Source organism: Pelodiscus sinensis, chromosome 2, assembly GCF_049634645.1.
Source record: "Pelodiscus sinensis isolate JC-2024 chromosome 2, ASM4963464v1, whole genome shotgun sequence".
Classification (NCBI taxonomy): domain Eukaryota; kingdom Metazoa; phylum Chordata; order Testudines; family Trionychidae; genus Pelodiscus; species Pelodiscus sinensis.
Window position 1 is genome coordinate 100152002 of NC_134712.1, and position 19289 is coordinate 100171290.

Genomic DNA, 19289 nt, shown 5'->3' on the forward strand with positions numbered 1-19289 from the left:
AGCCCCATTCGTAAGTGCAGATCCGACATAAGTCGGAGCCGCGTAAGTCGGGGACTGCCTGTACCTAGACCATCTCTCAGAAGTGTGTCTCAACTATTCTTAAACAACTCCAAAGACAGAGAGCCTTCTTTACGTATAACTTGGGTAACTGCCGTAAAGGCATCTAAAACTAAACTGAATTTGGGGCATACTTCTTAACTTGCCAGGGCCCAGAAGTGGAACAGATCCACGACAGAGCCTCAAGATGAGAGATACCAAAAGTCCTTATAATTCAGGAAGACCACTTCTTTTTTTAAATCCTCATCTTCATAATTCTTTAGGACTGTTGTAATTAACTTTCTAGAAAAAAAAGGGGGCACTGCTAAAATTTTTGCAGAATGAAGGTGATTTTGTGACAAAAATGAGTGAAGCTCCTTAAATGAGATCTAGTGGAAAGAAATGAGTTGGGATGAAAAGAGAAAACTTATCAGGGCTCTATGACACAATAACTTGTAAAGTCTCCACCATGACTTATGAACTCCTTGCAGAACTCTTTGCAGTTGCGGTATTATCAAGCCCCTGAATTTTGACTTCTGCATATCTACTAGCAGTGCTTTTTTTGAAAGAAAAAAGGTGCTGGTACTCCAGGCTCAAAGTTGTTGAGCAAAAAACCAAACCAAAACAAAAAGCCGCGCCGGAGGCCAAAACGCCCCTTTAATAACCACGGGTGTGTCTAAACTACATGCATCCGTCGACGGAGGCATGTAGAGTAGCCAGATCGGCAGAGGGAAATGAAGCCGCGATTAAAATAATCGCGGCTTCATTTACATTTAAATGGCTGCCCCGCTCTGCCGATCAGCTGTTTGTCGGCAGATCGGGGCAGTCTGGATGCGACGCGCCGACAAAGAAGCCTTTCTTGATCGGCACAGGTAAACCTGGTCTCACGAGGCATACCTGTGCCGATCAAGAAAGGCTTCTTTGTCGGCGCGTCGCATCCAGACTGCCCCGATCTGCCGACAAACAGCTGATCGGCAGAGCGGGGCAGCCATTTAAATTTAAATGAAGCCGCGATTATTTTAATCGCGGCTTCATTTCCCTCTGCCGATCTGGCTAATCTACATGCCTCCGTCGACGGAGGCATGTAGTTTAGACGTACCCCACGTGTCCCGAGCAGGCTTCCATCGGGAACCAAGCCTCCCCAGGAAATAGGTGCTAGTGCACCAGAGGGGAATCCCATTCAATTAATGTATAATAGGAAAATAGGTGCCGATATGCTGTCCTGGGGCATACCATCACAAAAAAAGCACTGTATCCTAGCCACAGTGGGGTGCTTTACTTTGGACCTCCACAGAGCACCTTGCAGAGTACTTTTTCCACTATGAGTACCTAGTTATAACTTTGCCTGAGCAACTACCTATTTGTGCACACAAATGTGAAGTGTGTGTGTGAATTTATCAACCTTCAAAATATCTAGGTGTAGGCTTTATGTAATCTTCTGCACACATTGGAACTAATGGGGCCCTGATGTGAACATGTCAATTCCAGTAAAGTCGTGAGTGTTGCAGCTGCTCAGACAAGGTTTAAATATGCCCTGTTATCTGCGGAAGGTATTTCTAGTTTTAACGCCTGATGTTGTGTTCACTGAATTCACACAGAATTTTGCCATTGATTTAGTGAAAGAAGAAATGGGGCTTTTACTTGCACCCTGATGAGAAAGGACAAGGATACTTGATGAAAACTCACCCGTGATGCCAAGATCATTCTTTCACACTGCCTTTTATGTATATATGTTTGTATTTTATTCAATAGGCCTCAGCTATACCCAAGCTAGTCTTTTAAAAACACTAATGCAAGGCTGCTCATTGAAGAGTGTTCCTGATGATCACCAGGGGCCAACCTATTATTACATTGTCAATTAGAGCATACATGTATGTCCTGTGGATTTGATTTAGAACTAACTAAAGCTCCAATAATGTGCAATTACAAGAAACGTAACGACCCCTTTATATCAAATGCAACCTCCATGGCACCTAATATACTTTGATGAATTGCACATTATGTGCAATGTTAGAAAAGCTTCTATAAAGATTAATAATTGTATAATCAATACAGAAATTCAGTCTTGTTTGGGCTTTTTTTTAATTCTAAAATCAATAAGTCATAAAGATTATGGACCCTGTTTTGTTCCCCTTTGCCCTTGTGTACCCGTGGGTGTGTCATGATGATATTTTGTAAGGCTAAACCACTCCTTTGATTATAATAAGAAATCCTGATCAGTCCTTCCTAACACATTCTAAAATAGTTTTTGTCCTTTTTCTGCATATACTATTCTCCAGGTGTACCCAAGTGTGCCTTTTCCAGCTTTGAGATGTGATTCTGGATATGTGATATGGACAAATATTAAAGTGTTCTACCCAATATATCCATAGAGATAACACTGAAATGTTAGAGGTAATCAGTTAGTCCAACCTGTTTGGACCTCCTAAAGAAGAGTATTAAATACTCAAAGTCTGAAACAATCACTGAATATCTCAGGAATATTTCAGATTGAGTCATATATTTTCTCTGGATAATTAGGTATTGTTGCTATATGATAACTCTTGTGACTGACCAACCCCATCCATAATTCCTTTTGCCCAGGAAGGGGAGAGGAATAGTAGATATGCAGGATGAAATTACCCAGTTGCAGAAGACCAACAAGAAGTCTTGTGCAGTACTTAAGCTCTGTTTTAAGGACTGAAGTGGAACATGCTGACCCTCTGCACAAGGATGACTTTCATGTCTAAGGAGATATAAAATAGAACAAGAAAGGAAAAACGGTGCTGGGCTTTGAACTTTCTTTCTCCTCACCACTTCTCGCTGTCATCCCTTACCTTCAGTCAAGCACAAGTAGCAAGTCATATTCTCTACATAGGTTAACAAAAGCCAAAGACAGTAGTTCCCAGATTCTAAACTTCAGCAATATGCTTAGTACCTTGGTAATCAGGGCCGGCCCAAGCCCTTTTGGTGCCCTGGGCCCGGGCACACGGCGCATGCGTGGGCCGGCCACAGCCATTGGTATGCAGCCCGGGGCCCGCCCCCGGGGCGCAAGGCGCATGCGCTGCCCAGCCCGGCCAGCGCTGCTGGCGCGCGTGCTGGGCCATGCAGGGCCCTGCGGCCACGGGGGAAAGAGCACTGCTGGCCAGCGCCGCAGGGCCGGCTTTGTGGGAGCCGGGCGCACGGCGCCTGCTGGCAGCTGTAAGGGACGCCACGCGCCCCTTACAGCTGCCATCAGATGCCCCCCCGTCGGTTGGCGCCCTGGGTAGCTGCCCAGCTCGCCCATGCCTCAGTCCGGCCCTGTTGGTAATTGAGCTAGGCCCTCTCCCCCTCTGCCCCATGAAAATGATCAGTGTCATCCATTCTAGCAGTGGCACTGAAAATTGTTTTGATTGTGAGCAGGCAAGCAAGCAGATACAGAAGACTTGTATGATTTTCAGTGCCACCTCGTATCTATTTCCTGGCCTTTCTTTGGTGCTTCTGCAGCATCTCTAAGGCGTTGACTAGTTTGTTGTGGAGGAGGCAGGGTCTGAGGAGAGTTAGTGTCTTTCCCCCTCCTCCATGTAACTGCCTCATTCTCAGGAATGGCAGTCTATACCATTGTGACCATAGACAACACAGCCCCGTCTAAACATTACTCACATTTTCTTGTAACTAGTTTATATGAAGATTCATAAGAAAATACAAATACATGTGGAAGAAGAACATTTCGGTGGCCAGTTGTCTTTGTGATTGTCTCCCTTTTTAGTACTATCTTGCACTGGTGAATGTAGTTGTGAGCTAGGACTGTGAGATTTCACTGAGATGGGGTTTAAAGTGTGTGACAGCACCCACACAGAAAAACGATGCAAAACTAAAATGAGTCAGGATCTTATCAGTTGCTTTTTGTGTTGTTTGGTTGGTTGTTGAGGTAATTCCGGTACTGGGGACTTGCAACCTTGTTAAATAAACCAGTGCAATTTAGCTTGTGGTCCAGAAATTAGATACATCACGTGGTCATCTTAAAATTCTGCAAAAACAGCAAAAATTATATGATTGCAACTTTTAAAATGTGGGTGCCTCAAATCAGGGGCAGATGTCCATTTTGCAGGGCCTAGGGCAGCACAATTTCACGGGGCCCCCCTTTGCCACGGCACATGCACGGGGCTTCTTGAAGCACGGGGCCAAGGGCGGCCGCCCCGCTCACCCTGCCCTATATCCGCCCCTGCCTCAAATACATGTTTAGACACCTAAATAAAAATGGCCTGATTTTCAGAGATGCATGTCTCAATGGAAGCTGCTCGGATACTATGAGCATCAGGTGGCTTTTATTTATGGCTATTGTTTTGCTTGTAAAATGCTTTGAGATCCTTAAAGGGAAGGCTAATTATTTCAAATGTTGCCAGCTTATGATTTTATCATGAGTCTTGTGATATCTGGTATTTTTCTTAAAGCCCCACCCAAGGCCACCAGCAAGGAGTGGAGCAAAGGGGGCAGTTACCCAGGGGTCCAGCAATTTAAAAGGGCCCAGGGCTCTGGCCTCTTTAAATCACCACCAGAACACCCCTAGCACCATCCTACCCTAGTCCCTCCCCTTCCACTAGCAGTCCCGCCCCTTATAGAGGCCTGGAGCTGAGCGTTCCCCATGTTGTTCAGGGCCTGATGAAGTCTGTCACCAGCTCTGGCCCTACCTACTGGAATTAGAAGATGACGTGGAAATCCTAATTTTCATTTAAAAAAATGTAACAGTCATATGTAGGAAAGAAAGGTTAAAAACCCAAAGCTTGTGATGTCTAAATGCTCAGAAACCAGGAGCACCACATTTTGAAAAATCTCCTGATTTTTAAGCCAGGATGATGATATCATGATTTTAGAATCCTCGGGGACTGGATGTTGTTTTTCTGTACTAGAAAATAAAATGGAAGGTATCATTGATTGTCAATTAAGACTGGTCTGAGGAAGCTGCATCTTCTGTAGCTTCCATAGTCCCACTGGGGGTGAAAACACACCCTCTCGGCCATCCCACCCAACTTCAGTCCTCGCTGATTTTGAAATTCAGCAACATTATGTGACGTTGACGTGGTTCTTTTGTGGAGTGGAAATTCTGTATTAAACTTGCAATTGTGCCTATTTTGTTTCTCTTATGTATGCTCTTATGAATGTAAACACATGATTTTGGTTAAAATGTGGTTTATTTGTCTCCTTACTGCTTTTTGTGTTTTGTATGTTGGCTGTGGCTTGCATCATGTGGAGCCAAATCCTGTGGCCTTTTCTCAGGCAAAATTCCTGCTAAATTTGGGGAGTTTTGCCTGAGTGAAGGCTGCCAATTATGTCGGAGTTTAAACTTCTGCTATAAAAATAGTAGTGTCTGATCGCTGGATGTAGGAAAAAAGATTAAAAGCCAGACCCTAAGCTGGTGTAAATCAATGGAGCTCCTTTGACTTTAGTGCTATTCTGGCTCTAAGAATTTATTTAAAAAAAAGAGAGACACAAAATGCTCCCAGGCTTTCATCTGTGGTGGATAAAAACCATTAAACTAGCACGTCTTGCATGATGTGAGATGGTGAGGCTGGGGACTGGGACTCATTTAGAATGGGCACCCAATCAAAAGTCCCAATCAAGTTACTGCCACACAGTGCTGTCATCACACTTCAGTGAGGAACTTTCCCTGTTTAACCCTCCACAATGCTTCCACTATGGAAGTTTTTGCATTATTTGGAGTCACCAATCTAAATAAGGCAACAGGTGCTGCAGGTAGGAAAATTATTCCATGTTAATGGCTGACAGTCATGTCTAACAATACTATTCATCCATGCCAAACTGACATTCATATTGAGGATCATGTTTTATTAAAACCTGCTACTTGTTGTCACTCACTTGCTCCACCGTCCTATTCACTCTTTCCAAAAATAGCATGCCCTGTAGTGATGGCTTATTATGATTAACAGATAAAAATAACTTTAAGGGTTTATATGCATCCAGGACACCTGAGGTGTAATACAAGATCTGACTTCTGTATGGAGCGTGTGAAGTTATATTTTCCATTACTTCACAAGACTGGGGCTTGGGTGTTTTTTATGTCTTGTTTTGCTTTTAATTCTGTAAGTTTTAAAGTGATCTGGTGGTTTCACGTTGCAGACTTGTACCTCAGGAATTAATATCACCTCTTTATTATGATTGTTTTTTTCTCTGCGTAGCATAGTTCCTTTTTTTAAAACACAACTTCTAACAAAGACCATTTTTGCCAATCATTATTATATAATACTGTACAATGTGTATAGTGATGACATTTGTCAGTAAGAGAGAATTGTTGCTTATTAAAGGAGTGGGGAGGAAGGCTTTGTGGCAACAAAAGTGGACTCTACTGTTTCAAAAGAGTGCACATTAGAAGCTGTATCTATTTGCTTTCTGTCAATGTATTTATATTTAGCCACTGCTCTTTGAAAAAAAAATCAACAGGGGAGGCATTTTCCTTTCACTGTTTCTCTGTCCTACTTGTTAATTTGTGACTTCAGACTCCTTGTTGATGACGTTAATGTATGGCATTTGGGCTGCATAACTGTAGCATCTGCAATAAGGGTACATGATGGTACAGAAGCCCTAAGGATCTGGATTTGAAATCTCCAGTGGAAAATTCAAAGGATGGACATTGTAGGCAACAAAAGCAAATGCCATTATATATTATGTGACTAAAAGGAAACATGGTATTATAGCTATTAATTTTACTATTTATTTGCGAAATGCACACAGTTGGACTCGTTACTGTAGAGAAGAAATTGCTGTCCCTGCTCTGCAAAGCTTGTAACCGATGATCTACTGAAGTCAATGGGAACTGAAGACACTTAGCCCACTGAAAGATTAGGCAGTAAACTCAATACCTAGCAGAATCAAAACAAGATTTCATACATCTACAATACAAACAGAATGCATTGTTTGAGAATACCATCAGAGCCTTTTTTTTTCTTGGCATGATACATGTTCAAGTTTAGGTGGTTTATTTTGTTTAGGTCCAGTCAAAGAATTTCTCGGAGCTTTGCAATCTATCCTTGCTCTGTTCCATGTTAAAGGTGATGGTCCACACTGTTCCTAATTAAGCAAAATGCATATAGTATAACATAGATGGGCAATTCAACAGTTGTCAACAAAAGCACAATTTGAATATGAGATGATAGTCCTTTGAACGTGAGGTATAACCAGGACAAATGTCTGAATCGGAATGCACACGTATTAGTGACTCACAATAGGCATGATTAACTAAAGGCTTTTTGATGCCACTTTGTTTTAAATATATCAGTGTATAGTGAAACCCTCCCGATAGATATAAGCCCCCAGGCATTTCCTCTGTAAACCTCGATCAAGCTTCCCCTTGTAATTATTTTGTAGCCTTGCAGGTGCTTATGTAGAGTGGTACCAGTATGGGGAAGAAGGCAGCTAGAGGGTGCACATGGCAGCACGTGGAACAGGTGACGTACAGTGTGCACATCCATGCTGCAGTAAGTCTTTCTGTCTTAATAACCTGGAAGCATATGGAAGCCATTATGTTCTGGATTTAAATTCTGAGCAATATTAAAAATGTCAGGCCATGTTGCCTTTTGTAAAATTAAGAAACATCAACACCTTTACATTTGTAACTGCAAAGTACAATCGTGTATTTATGTAACATTACTTGTACTTGTACCTGCGGATGGGCGGAATCACTGAAAGTATCTTCTTGCTTTAGTAGTGGTTTGGGTTTTTGTATAGGTAAAGTATGTAACCGGAAAGGAATGTAACTATAACCCAGAACCTCATTCATCATTCTGATGATATAAGACTCTCAGGCCCTGATCCAAAGTCTGCTGAAGTCAATGGAAAGTCACTGATTTCAGTGGGCTTTCAATCAGATCCATACTGCTGTCAGAAGAACTTGCTAACATCAATCCATCGGAAATTTGAAATGTAGTCAGGGAAGGAAAGAGAACAAAAGGACACTTCTAGGAAAGTTGTGTTTGTCACATTCCCCCTTCCCTACATCCTAATCAAGTACTTAAGTTTATTGTAATATAAAGAAAAAAATCAATGCTACCTATGTTACATCAGTATCAAAGTGTTAACTGGAGCTTTTTCTTACCTGCTGTGGGCTTCATCTTCCAGCCCAACTGCAAGCCATAGAAGGGCCTAAATGTAATAGGACACATTACAGTTTTGTGGCAGAGGCAAGAGCAAAGCAAAGAGGCCTCTCAAGAGGCAACAACATCCTCACCAAGCAGTGTAGAGCACAGCTCTAAAGTGGCCTCAGCTGAGGTTGTACTCAGGCAGTGTACGGGGAAAGGATGCCTGCACTTGCATCTACAGCTAAGCAAAGTAGTTCTGTGGCAGAAGAAATATTCTTGAGTAGGTGCATTGAAGACTTCATGAAACAGAAGCTAGAAAATCTAGGTAGGGGACTATTATTTAGAATAAAGTTCCTACGTATCAGGACACATTTTCAAAAGGGTCTGTGTCCTGGATTCTAAATCTATGGATGCAATTTTTTACATCTAAGTTTTGGCCACCTGTGGCTCTAATGCGAGTTGCTGTTTTGCAGTCTCTGTGGGAACATTTGTCCCTTGATCCACTGTATAATATTGGAAAGCCATAGATGAGTTGATCCAGCATTTTTTGTGCATAATTTACCGCAGTAGTTTATGGACCTGTTTCACATTTGCATTATTTCCATTTTATGCCTATGTAACTCCTTTGCTTTGAGTGGAATGACACCACACACAGAGTGGTGTATCAGCACTGAGGCTGCATGTACAAGGAAAGCAGAACTTGGCCCAGGAAGCATAAATATTTTATTAAACCAACGGGCAATATTGTTCTCTCTATTCAAAGCAGTAGTCAAATATAAGGAAAGCAGAAGCTTGCAGAAAAGTTTTCCTTTTATTTATGTTTGATGTGAATCCACACTATAGAACAAAAATTTAAAAGATATTTCGTTTGCTATAAATGACCTATCGATATAAGGAGTCCATGTTTCTTTTTTATTCAATTATCCTGTTTAAAAAAGAAGGAACTTTATATTTTGCATCCATGAAAGGTTGATTTTGCTATTTAGTAAAACAAAAGTTTCCATTTCAAGGACATTTTAAAGCAAAGTTAAATATAAGAAGAAAAAACTCCTTATTAAACTAAATTGCGGTGTAACAGCTTACCACATCCTGCTGCAGTGGCATCTGATGTTTAGCAAAGGAAAGGTTTCTCTTTCAGGCTTCTGACAGGTACAGGGGTCACATGTTACCTGCATTTCTCAGCACTATTATTTTTTGACTTGTTGTCAATGGAAAAGCTGAACATGAAGATGGAAAATATCTGTTCAGAGAGGGCATTGTGGGAAACTGTAGGTGTTAGCTACCAAAGCAACAATGCCTACTTCTCTTTCCCTCTCTACCCCCCACAAAAAAAACATCAGAAAAATCAACTGAACAAATCTGATGACAAATGCGCTGTAAATCATCATACTCAGCTCTTTGAACTGACAGGAAGGAATCTATTGTTCTACTGGAACGATTGTTCTAGACTACGCATTGAAAGTGAAGAGTGTTTAGTTCTATTTCAGATCTGCCGCTGTGGCCAAGTCTACACTGCAGACTTCTGCCTACCTAGTTATGCCTACCTAGGGTATGGTCAAGGGTGTGCAGAGGTGTGATCCTTAACTGACAAAGCTCTGGCACAAGTCCCTAGTGCTGACACAGTCAAATCAACAAATCAACTTTGACAGCGTAGCCTGTTTCACTCATGGGGTGGGGTACAAAGCAACAAAGGAGGGACATTTGCCCAGTATAGTAAACCTGTATTTCTACCCCAGCAAAGCTCCCATTGTAGACATTAGCCTGAATTACCATATGACTTCTGGCAATGCACATAAGAGGGGTGTGATTTCTAAACTACACCAACATGCTGTGTGCTAGTTTGCCCATATAGACTCTACTGACACAAACTAAAATGCTCTAGTATGCATTAATATAAATGGTACTGCAGTATTGTACACTATCAAACTTTTAGTTCATGTTAGCAGGTCTATATGAGCCAGTTAGTGCACAACAAGGTACACATTAGAAATCACACCCCTCTCATGTACACTGCTCTTCTTTGAAGACAAGCCCTTAGATAATTCTGCCTTCCTCAGTTTCCCCATGTTTTAATGGGCATAATACTACATATTGCAATAGAGTTCTGTGATTGCTATTTTAATAGCTGTGTGTAAAACCATTGGTTAACATGCATTATGTGAGTGCAAAATACTGCTACTGTTGGGATGCTTTGACAAGTGAACAGTCATGTGCCCTGTGTCATTTGAATCCGAAGACCAAGTTGCCTTTAGAAATAAAACTCAAACAGAAGCCAAAATATTCATTTTGCCACTGACTGCTGTTCCATACACAGCATGCCACCTTGTTGCAATAACAGATTTGCAATCCACAACTTGCCCAGACATGAGAGCAATAGGCGACTCTCACTGAACACTGGTTGAGTGTTTTTGCTTGATCAGAGGTATCTTAGAGGGAGCAGGAGCCATTCCATTACCATCTGCATAGCAGGGAAGCATTTCCCTTGCTGCGTGGAGCTTGGCCATAGACATGTGGTATTGACAGGGGAACAGGGTTCTTAATGAAAGTGCTAGATGCATGTGGGTGGAGCAAGTGCCCAGATTCATTAGTCAATTGCAGAAAACCTCACATACAAGAGCATTCACTTTGGTTCTAGACCACATATACATGCTGAATGATTTCTGTTTCCTCCCACCCACTGAAGGGCATTCCCTTTCAGGCTCAGGTGCATTAGTGGGCAGCAAGGGAAAGCCCACTCTTAGCATATTTCTGCTGTTCCTTCTGCTTTTATCTTTTCAGACAGATGTTATTTTCCACTTGTCTCTCTATTGCTAGACTTGTAGTCTTTCAATTCTCATTGCTATGCAAGAGAGGCATTCTTCTGCATCAAGCCATCCTCTTATGTCCTTTATTCCGCCATGTAAACCTCATTCCAATACACACTTTAAAGGATTTATTCTTTTCGTTTATTGGCAGGCTTTTTTAATGAAACGAAGTAAAGAATCACACAGAAAAAGACTTGTGGACTCTGAATTTGCTATAGGTTACAGCAGACCAGAGCGCTATGGAACCATGCTGCCAGCTATTCTTCTGGTTCCTTATCCCCTCTTAGTTCCCTCATTTTGGCCATCTTATGGCTTTCGAACAGCAACGGCTGCATTGTAGGCAAGATTCAGCTGTCTCTTGAGTAGCTGTTGGCGCGGAGTGGCTGCTTTTAAACAGATGTGTTGCTCTAGAAGAAAATTGTACTTGACTGTCACACCTAAAAAAAATAGTAGGTCACCTATGGTAAGAGAATCATATTTTAGGTGAGCATGAACTTCAGAACTCAGTCCCTCATCCCGCTGGTCCCCAGTGACTTCAAGAGTGCCCAACTTTGGCCCTGAAACTACTGGGTTTCATTATTTTGAATGAGAAAAACATGGGTGAATGGCAGTTGTGATCTAGTAGACTAAGCATGGGGCCATATGATTTGTTGTGTACAAGTATTGCCAGAGATGCTTTTTAAGGTATCTTCCTTGACCAGAGTGTCATGGAAAACCTTTCCCGCTGCATATGTGTTTGTGTTCAGGGGACAGGTGCAGTTCGTAAAGCTGTTCTGAGCCTTGTAAATTGGTCTGTGGCATTATTACTGTAGTAGGTTACATGCTGCGTACCTCCTTGTCACAGTACTTCCTGGTCACAGTGCAGGGGTTGGTTGCCTAAATTGGTTCCCTTTGATTATTAATATGAATGATACACTCCATGGCATGATCAAGGAGAGTTCTTATGTCTTTACAAGTAATTTCTACAATGTTCTTATAGTCTTTTTTTAAATGAATAGATAATCACCAATACCACTGCTATTTCGATGCGGAAGAAGGACCTGCTCATACATTGATATCAGTCAATCCACTGACCACCTTCTGGGACACAAATCCTGACTGTGTCACGTACTGTTGTTATAAAATGTGCAATAGGTCTCATGAAAAAACATGTTGAACAACTAATTGCTTCAGGAAGTTGATTTTAGCCAGGCCTAGCTCTAGCCAACAAACATATGGAGTTATCTGGACAGCAGCAAACTGCAGCCCAGGAGCAAAGGGAAACTTGGGCTTTTCCATGGTCATTCCATGACGTGGGCATGTGTTTCCCTCTCCCTGTGATGTTAGGAAACTCAGCAGTGATGACAGCCTTAGTGATGGCATTTGGTCTATCTTCATGTAAATCAGGTGGTGGCAGTGGCTGCAGGGAGGTGGAGTGGAAATAGAAGGGATGTTGTGCAGTTCACTGTAGATGGCCTTTGCCAGGTTCAGTCATTTCCTGTCTGCCTGCCAAAAATCACAAGCTGATAAATGGACATAGGTTGAGTGTGGGAAACTATATGGGTTGGTGATCTTTGCAGGGGAGGAAGGAGAATGAAAGAAGAGTCACAAGTAAAGAAAACAATACTTGTTATCAGTGGAGATGCAGTCTGACTGACTGATGCTGAGATAATCTGTCTTGCTTGTTCTTTTCTTCAACTTCTGGTCAGGGGTTTACCTTGCTCTTCCCCAGCTCCTAGTCTTTACTGGTTTTTAAAAAGTTTACTTGTGCATGGGTGTGGATCATCATGAAAGGAGAGTATTTTTATTCACATTTCAGATACCAGAATGGGCACACACACACACGTTCCTTTTTTATTATTAATAATATTATTTATTAATGATAACACACACACACACACACGTACATTCCTTTTTTATTATTATTTATTAATGATACCACACAGTGCAAAAGTCCTGTTCTGCATTGTGGCTTCAAAGGCTCAGTTCAGCACTTGGCTGTTTTGTGCTTTGTGCATGCCACTTTTGGAGAAAGAAAGCTAACAAGTCGTCCTATCAGCTATTTGTATGAAGAAGAGAATGTGTTTTCAGACTTCCCAGGATTTGTTACTTTGAGCTTCAGAGCTTGTTCAAAGCAAGTGATATGTTTTTATTTATAACTAATTAAAATGTGACATATGCTTAATGCAATAAAAGATGCTGCTGTTCTTGTGTGGTGTATTTAGCATGTCAATAACCACAATTAAACCTGCTCTTTTGCACTTAAGTCAGCCTGTATCAGTTACTTACTAATGTTACACTTAGTGTTCAGAATAATTGCAAAACCATGAAGAAACTGATACAAGCTTCACTGAACATATTTTACAGCACAAGAAATAGTAATTGTACAGCAGTTTCATTCTAATCATTCTTTTTTTTCTTGTGTTCTTTCTTTACAGTAAATGAAATTATAAGGAATGACCTCTCCAGCACCAATGTCCATTCATAGCTTGCAATACTGGACTAGTTTGAATCCATACACTTTTAGCTCAGCTGGTATATCAGCTACAGCACAGAGCTGTCATAACTGAATAAACTGAAGACATTACCTGGTACCATTCTGGTCTTCCGCCTTACTGAATGTTAGTAACCGAAGATTTACCTCTTGCCTACAAAGAAGTATCTCTTCAACCAATGAAATATCTTCTTTAAGGAAAATCATCTCAAGAGGAGAAGAAAAGGGGAGGGAATAACCTCGAAGATGGCACGTTTCATGGGATAAAACTGGGAAACTCAACAAAAGCTGATTGCTTGTCCCCAGCACTGAGCCTTTTGGCACCACTGGAATTCAACTCTGGAAGTGCCTTATTTTACTAGCTTGTGGCATCAGGACATTTTTAATAGGCTTTGAATTTTCTACCATAAAAAGTATTTGTAGGTGCCGAAGCTATAATGCTTGCATTCTGGCAACTGATATTTTAAAAATCATAAGACAGCCTCTTGGAAAGGGAATGACATCCCTACTTAAAGTCAAACACATTTATGAATTCCAGAATTTCTTCAGTTTTTCCTCTGCTGTAATATACAGCCTGTTGCCTTATTCTCAGTGCATTTCAAAAGCCTCCCAATTTGTCATCTCAGCTCTTTCTCTTTTTTTCATATACTGTCCTTATTATCTGCTAATGAATCATAGGATTGTTAGTCATAGCATGTTAAGATTTTGATTTTAATCTGGCTTCTGTCATAGCACAAGTATGTTGAATAGCACAAAATAATAAGGTTGATGGACAAAAAATTGAAATCTATCTATTAAACGATAGATGTATGTGTATGCATGTACATACATACTAGCATATATGCATATATTTATATATGACAAGTAACATAGATGATTGCCAGGTGAGGGCACTGACTTCAGCAATAATTTCCATTTCTGCAAATGCATTTCAGATTGCAAACAATGTTTCTGCTATTTCTGTTGGTTTGTTACTTCTAAGACAGGTATGCATTTTCTTTCCTCATGCAGTTAAGCAAGCACTTTAGACAGTCAAGAAGGATGCATACAAAATACATTTTATTTACCAAATGGCAAAATCTGAATTAAAGAAATTGTAAATACCATTATGAAAGAGTGTAAAATATTTGTTCAGTTATAAAATTATTATTCCACGGAAGCCTTATGACGCTCTGCTACATGTACGAAAAATAATACTACCGAAACCAAATGTTTAATATGCAGCGCTGTACAATGTTTTCAGATTAGCTAATGTTTATGGTGCACCAGATAAGCATGCAGAGTAGTCTTTAACATTGTATTTTGTACAATCAGTAGCTTATTCTATAGCTAGCAGTAACTTCTTATTTCATATAACCAAAAAAGAAAAGCATGTTTTAATTTAAAAATGTTTAGTGGTAATATTGTGCCTTAGGAATCAGTGACCCCTCCTGGAAGTATACCTGAACTGCACCTCTGTGATGAGGTTGTAACTAATTAACCGCAATGTAATAAAAATTAAACAGGTTTCACAAAAAAGTGAAATTCTCCTAAACATTTTAAAATATATTATTCTGTACAATTGTCTTACTTTCTTTTTAAAAATATTGAAAGCCATATATGTCATATTTGCACATGACTGTGAAGACATGAGAATATAATATGGCTCTATGTACATATTATGCTGTTACTGGTCCTAATAGTAATCTGTAATTCCCAATGTGTTTAATCCCAGTTATTTACCCTGTATTTAGCATTGTAGAATTTGCATGACACATTTCTTGTAGACTGCCATATAAAAAAATAAAAAGTTTGACATATGTCAGCTTAATTTGTAGTTAGAAAATAGATCCAATAAAGCAAGTCTGGAAGCTAGTCTTAGAGTGGCTCTTTTTATGCTACCTCTAGAAATCTTCCTTTCTCATATAAAATAAGCATTTTTACGTTATATACATATATATCACAAGCTCTTCTATTTGAAGCTGTTTGCACCCTGCTGCAGACAACTAATATACACATCTTAATAGAGGAGTAAATGTCTTTTGCCAACAGAATCACACTTTTTTCTCCTATTTTTAAAAGACATTACTGCCAAAGAAATAAAAATTTGTTGTATGATATAATTTTTAGATGCTATTCACTCTGTACTTCAGAAATGTCAATAAAAGTGTGCATGGAGGAACACAGGGATATGTCAAAGCAGTTTTGATTTATTTACAGAAATATCCTCAGTGAAGCTTTGAACCCCCTCCTTCCACTCACACAGTTTGCATTTCTGCAATAACTTTATCAAGATAATCAACTGTATGTTTTGAATATTTTGCACCTCCTTTGTCCTTAATTTTTATTTTTCTTCTTTAAGCTATTTTGGAAAAAAAAGAACTGTTACTTTTAAGCCTGGATAATGCAAGATTATGCATCTCTTGTATACGTATTCATAAAATAAAAAATGCAAGCGGAAATCTTTCCTTTACGAGATTGACCTTGTGTTTGTATGTGTGTTGTGGTTGTTAATTTTTTTTAAATGTTTTCACCAGTGTGGGTTTTTTGTTTTGTTTTGCTCTGTTCTGAATAATAGTGGGTCTGAACTGAGCAATTATTTCCCTGGAAAATAGTTGTAAAAACTTACAAAGTGCATTTTGCTTGTATGTTTAAAAAACAACACAATCCATTTTCATTTCTCTGTGGATGATTCTCACCTTTAAAAATCCATGACAGATCCATTTTTTAAATAAACAGTACAACATCAGTCTTGCAATAAAATATGTACATTGCCATTCTATTAATTGCACCACATTCTGTTCTGTAACCCCCTGGAAAGCTTTCTGAAGTCTATTAGCTCCAGAGGGCAGGATTTGGCCCTGCTGTTTTTAATTCAACATATGAATGAGGTCTTTATGTTGGATTGAGAGTATATAGCACACACATGAAGAAAAACTCATTTCGCCGAACCTGTGGGCAGACTATCTTGCCAAGAGCAAGGATATAGAAACTCTGTAGTATGGTACCTTGCCTATCAATATTTTGTTTCTTCAGAAAAAACTAGAACTTAATCAAAACTTGGCTGACCTCTCTTGAGTTTCTGGGATATGTCATTGGATGCTGCATTGGCATGGAGCACTAGGTAACACCGACTGATCCAAATCACGGGGGGGAAATGGAAAAAGTTGATATAAGCTTATTTGTGTTTAATTGGGAAATATTCATAATGAACTAACACTCCACAGGCACTAGGACCCTTATTCAGTAAAGCATCTATACCCAGGGATGCTTTTAAGCATGCGCTCACACACCAAATTCATTTGGGCAACTTGCTTTTGTCACGATGCTACCTTACTTTGTACAATAGTGATAGAAATGTAGCCGTGTTAGTCTGGGGTAGCTGAAGCAAAATGCAGGACAATGTAGCACTTTAAAGACTAACAAGATGGTTTATTAGATGATGAGCTTTCGTGGGCCAGACCCACTTCCTCAGATCAAATAGTGGAAGAAAATAGTAACAACCATATATACCAAAGGATACAATTTAAAAAAATGAACACATATGAAAAGGACAAATCACATTTCAGAACAGGAGGAAGATGCGGGGGGGGGGGGGGGGGGAGGAAGGAAGGTAATAGCTTCCCCAATTATCACCTCTAATACCATTAACTCACAAACATCCCACTCTCCCCACCTCTAATATCATCAATTCACAGACACTTACCTTCCTTCCTCCCCCCCCCCCCCCCCCCGCATCCCACTCCTGTTCTGAAATGTGATTTGTCCTTTTCATATGTGTTCATTTTTTTTAATTGTATCCTTTGGTATATATGGTTGTGACTATTTTCTTCCACTATTTGATCTGAGGAAGTGGGTCTGGCCCACGAAAGCTCATCATCTAATAAACCATCTTGTTAGTCTTTAAAGTGCTACATTGTCCTGCATTTTACTTTGTACAAGCTTTCCTTTCTTTCTATTGCCACAAATCCCCTAGGGATAATGCAGGAGACCCAGCCATGCTGAGTACATCAGCCACATTTTGACCAGAATTCTTTAAGCAAAATAATTGTCTTTAACAAATGCTTAGCTGACTACATTCATTCATATCCAAAGCATAAAGTGAATCCCACACATGCATCTGGTACTATTTGACTAAACAGTCTTGCTGGAAGTACGCCTTCCCCCTACAGCTGAAAATGGCAAATTTCAAGGAGTTAAATTCCTTGGATAGCATCACACTGCCACGAAGTTAAACTTTCCTCTGCCATGTATGTGACTTGACTGTGTTTGTCATTTTACTGAATTTGTCTCAATGAAAAAACAAACATAAACACTCTACTGAAGTAGATAGTTGAGCATACATAAATCCTTCTCAGGTAGTAGCCAAAGGGGTGTTTCTATACATTTTAAAAACATGCCCATTTTTCAACTTCATGTGCAGATAACTCATTGGACTGCTCTTCAAAACAAGGCAGCCCCCGTTTTTGAAACTCCTGCACATTTGGCCAACAAACAGATTGACCACTTGGCATTTTTTATTTGCCTGCATTTTTTTTTCTGCTGTTTCAGTGGCCAATGATTATTTTTTTCTAACTTATTTGATCCTGTTGCATGAAAAGAAAGAGGTTTTAACTCTGTTCTTTGCAGGTAGCCAAATTCTACATTCAGAGAGAATCCGTTACAGATTCACATCTGGTTGGATTCAATTATCAAGCCATTCCTCACGCCAAAACCTGCTTTTTTCTCCTCTTTTTTTTGGCTAAGACTATATTTTTGGATTTTGCAAACTTGGGGAGATTTAACAGCTGGAAAGGGCTGAGCAGCCAAGATTTAAACCCATTGGTGATACTACTACTGCTTACAGTATGTCATGTGCACTATGGCTTTTACTCCATTAGCCACCTTAAATTATAGGGAATTAGCAGTTTACTGTGTGAATGTGCTGCAAATTCAATTTAGTCATTTTAAGGAATCTCAATGTAAAAAATGGGGAAAATATGAGGGTAGGGTTTCCAAATACTCACATGGCATCCTTCCAAAACACAAAACCTCCTTCCATCCCACATGCTGTTCCTGGGCCCTGCTTGTTGCTTCTGGGTCAATGAATAACAAACAGATTCAGGGAAGAGCATACATAACATGAAAAGTCATAGAGCATATTTGCAGCAGACATCAAATATATCATTACCTGATTCATACATACTGGAGCAGATTTTCTGGTCTGGACATTGCGTACCTGGTGCAGCGTGGGTTTGATAGATGGCATTATTTCACCTTTGCTTGTCCTAGTTCTTAGGGTCTCTGCGTACTAGCCCAGTCCCTTGGCGAAATTATGCTAGCTACTCATATCCTTCCACCAGAGGCAGTTCTATATACTGGAAATTGGCAGGGTAAAAGATGGATACATCTGCCTTAATCCCTTTCCCTTCATCAGTCCATCTCTTCTAGAAGCCAAAAGAGAGATGGTGCAGGAGTTCCAAAGGCAGCCTTATACTGCTAGAGATTTCCGTTTTGAAGAGGGAATCCACTTCGTGCTCTTTATGTCAAAATAGGGCCAAAGAATAGCGTCTTACTACCAAATTCAGAGTTGAGGTAACAGTGCAATTCCTCTTGGTATTAGTGGAAGGGGGGGTTGTATCTGCCCGGTGTAAGAATGAATTGAAACTAGTTCCTTATCATAGTTCAGTATTTATGTTTTCTGTACAAAGACCATATGAATGAGACATTTTTAGGCTATTTTTACATATATAAAGGATTTTGAAAGAACAGAACCTACATTTCTAAATTGTTTGCTGCATAGCCCTGAAAATTTTTACTGAAAGGGTGCTATTTGAACACGTGTTTTTCATTCCCAGCATTTCAACAAGAAATGGGCCTGAGCTACAGAGTTGACTTTCAGATTCAGATCTGAATTCACTCAACGTACTGGACATTTTAGTCTTCAGAAATTGTCTTAATTCTTTC

The 19289-nt window shown here is 40.0% G+C and overlaps 1 protein-coding gene across 5 annotated transcripts in view; it reads left to right on the forward strand.

The window, feature by feature from the left end:
• NFATC1 (nuclear factor of activated T cells 1) overlaps window positions 1-15816 on the forward strand; it is a 140345-nt gene extending 124529 nt beyond the window's left edge. For all 5 annotated transcript variants that reach the window (XM_075921107.1, XM_075921105.1, XM_075921109.1 and 2 more), the window contains one exon: window positions 13309-15816. In XM_075921107.1, coding sequence (XP_075777222.1) covers window positions 13309-13358 — 50 coding nt within the window. In that variant the 3' untranslated portion in view covers window positions 13359-15816. The remainder of the gene's footprint in view (window positions 1-13308) is intronic.
• The last annotated feature ends 3473 nt before the right edge of the window (window positions 15817-19289 follow it).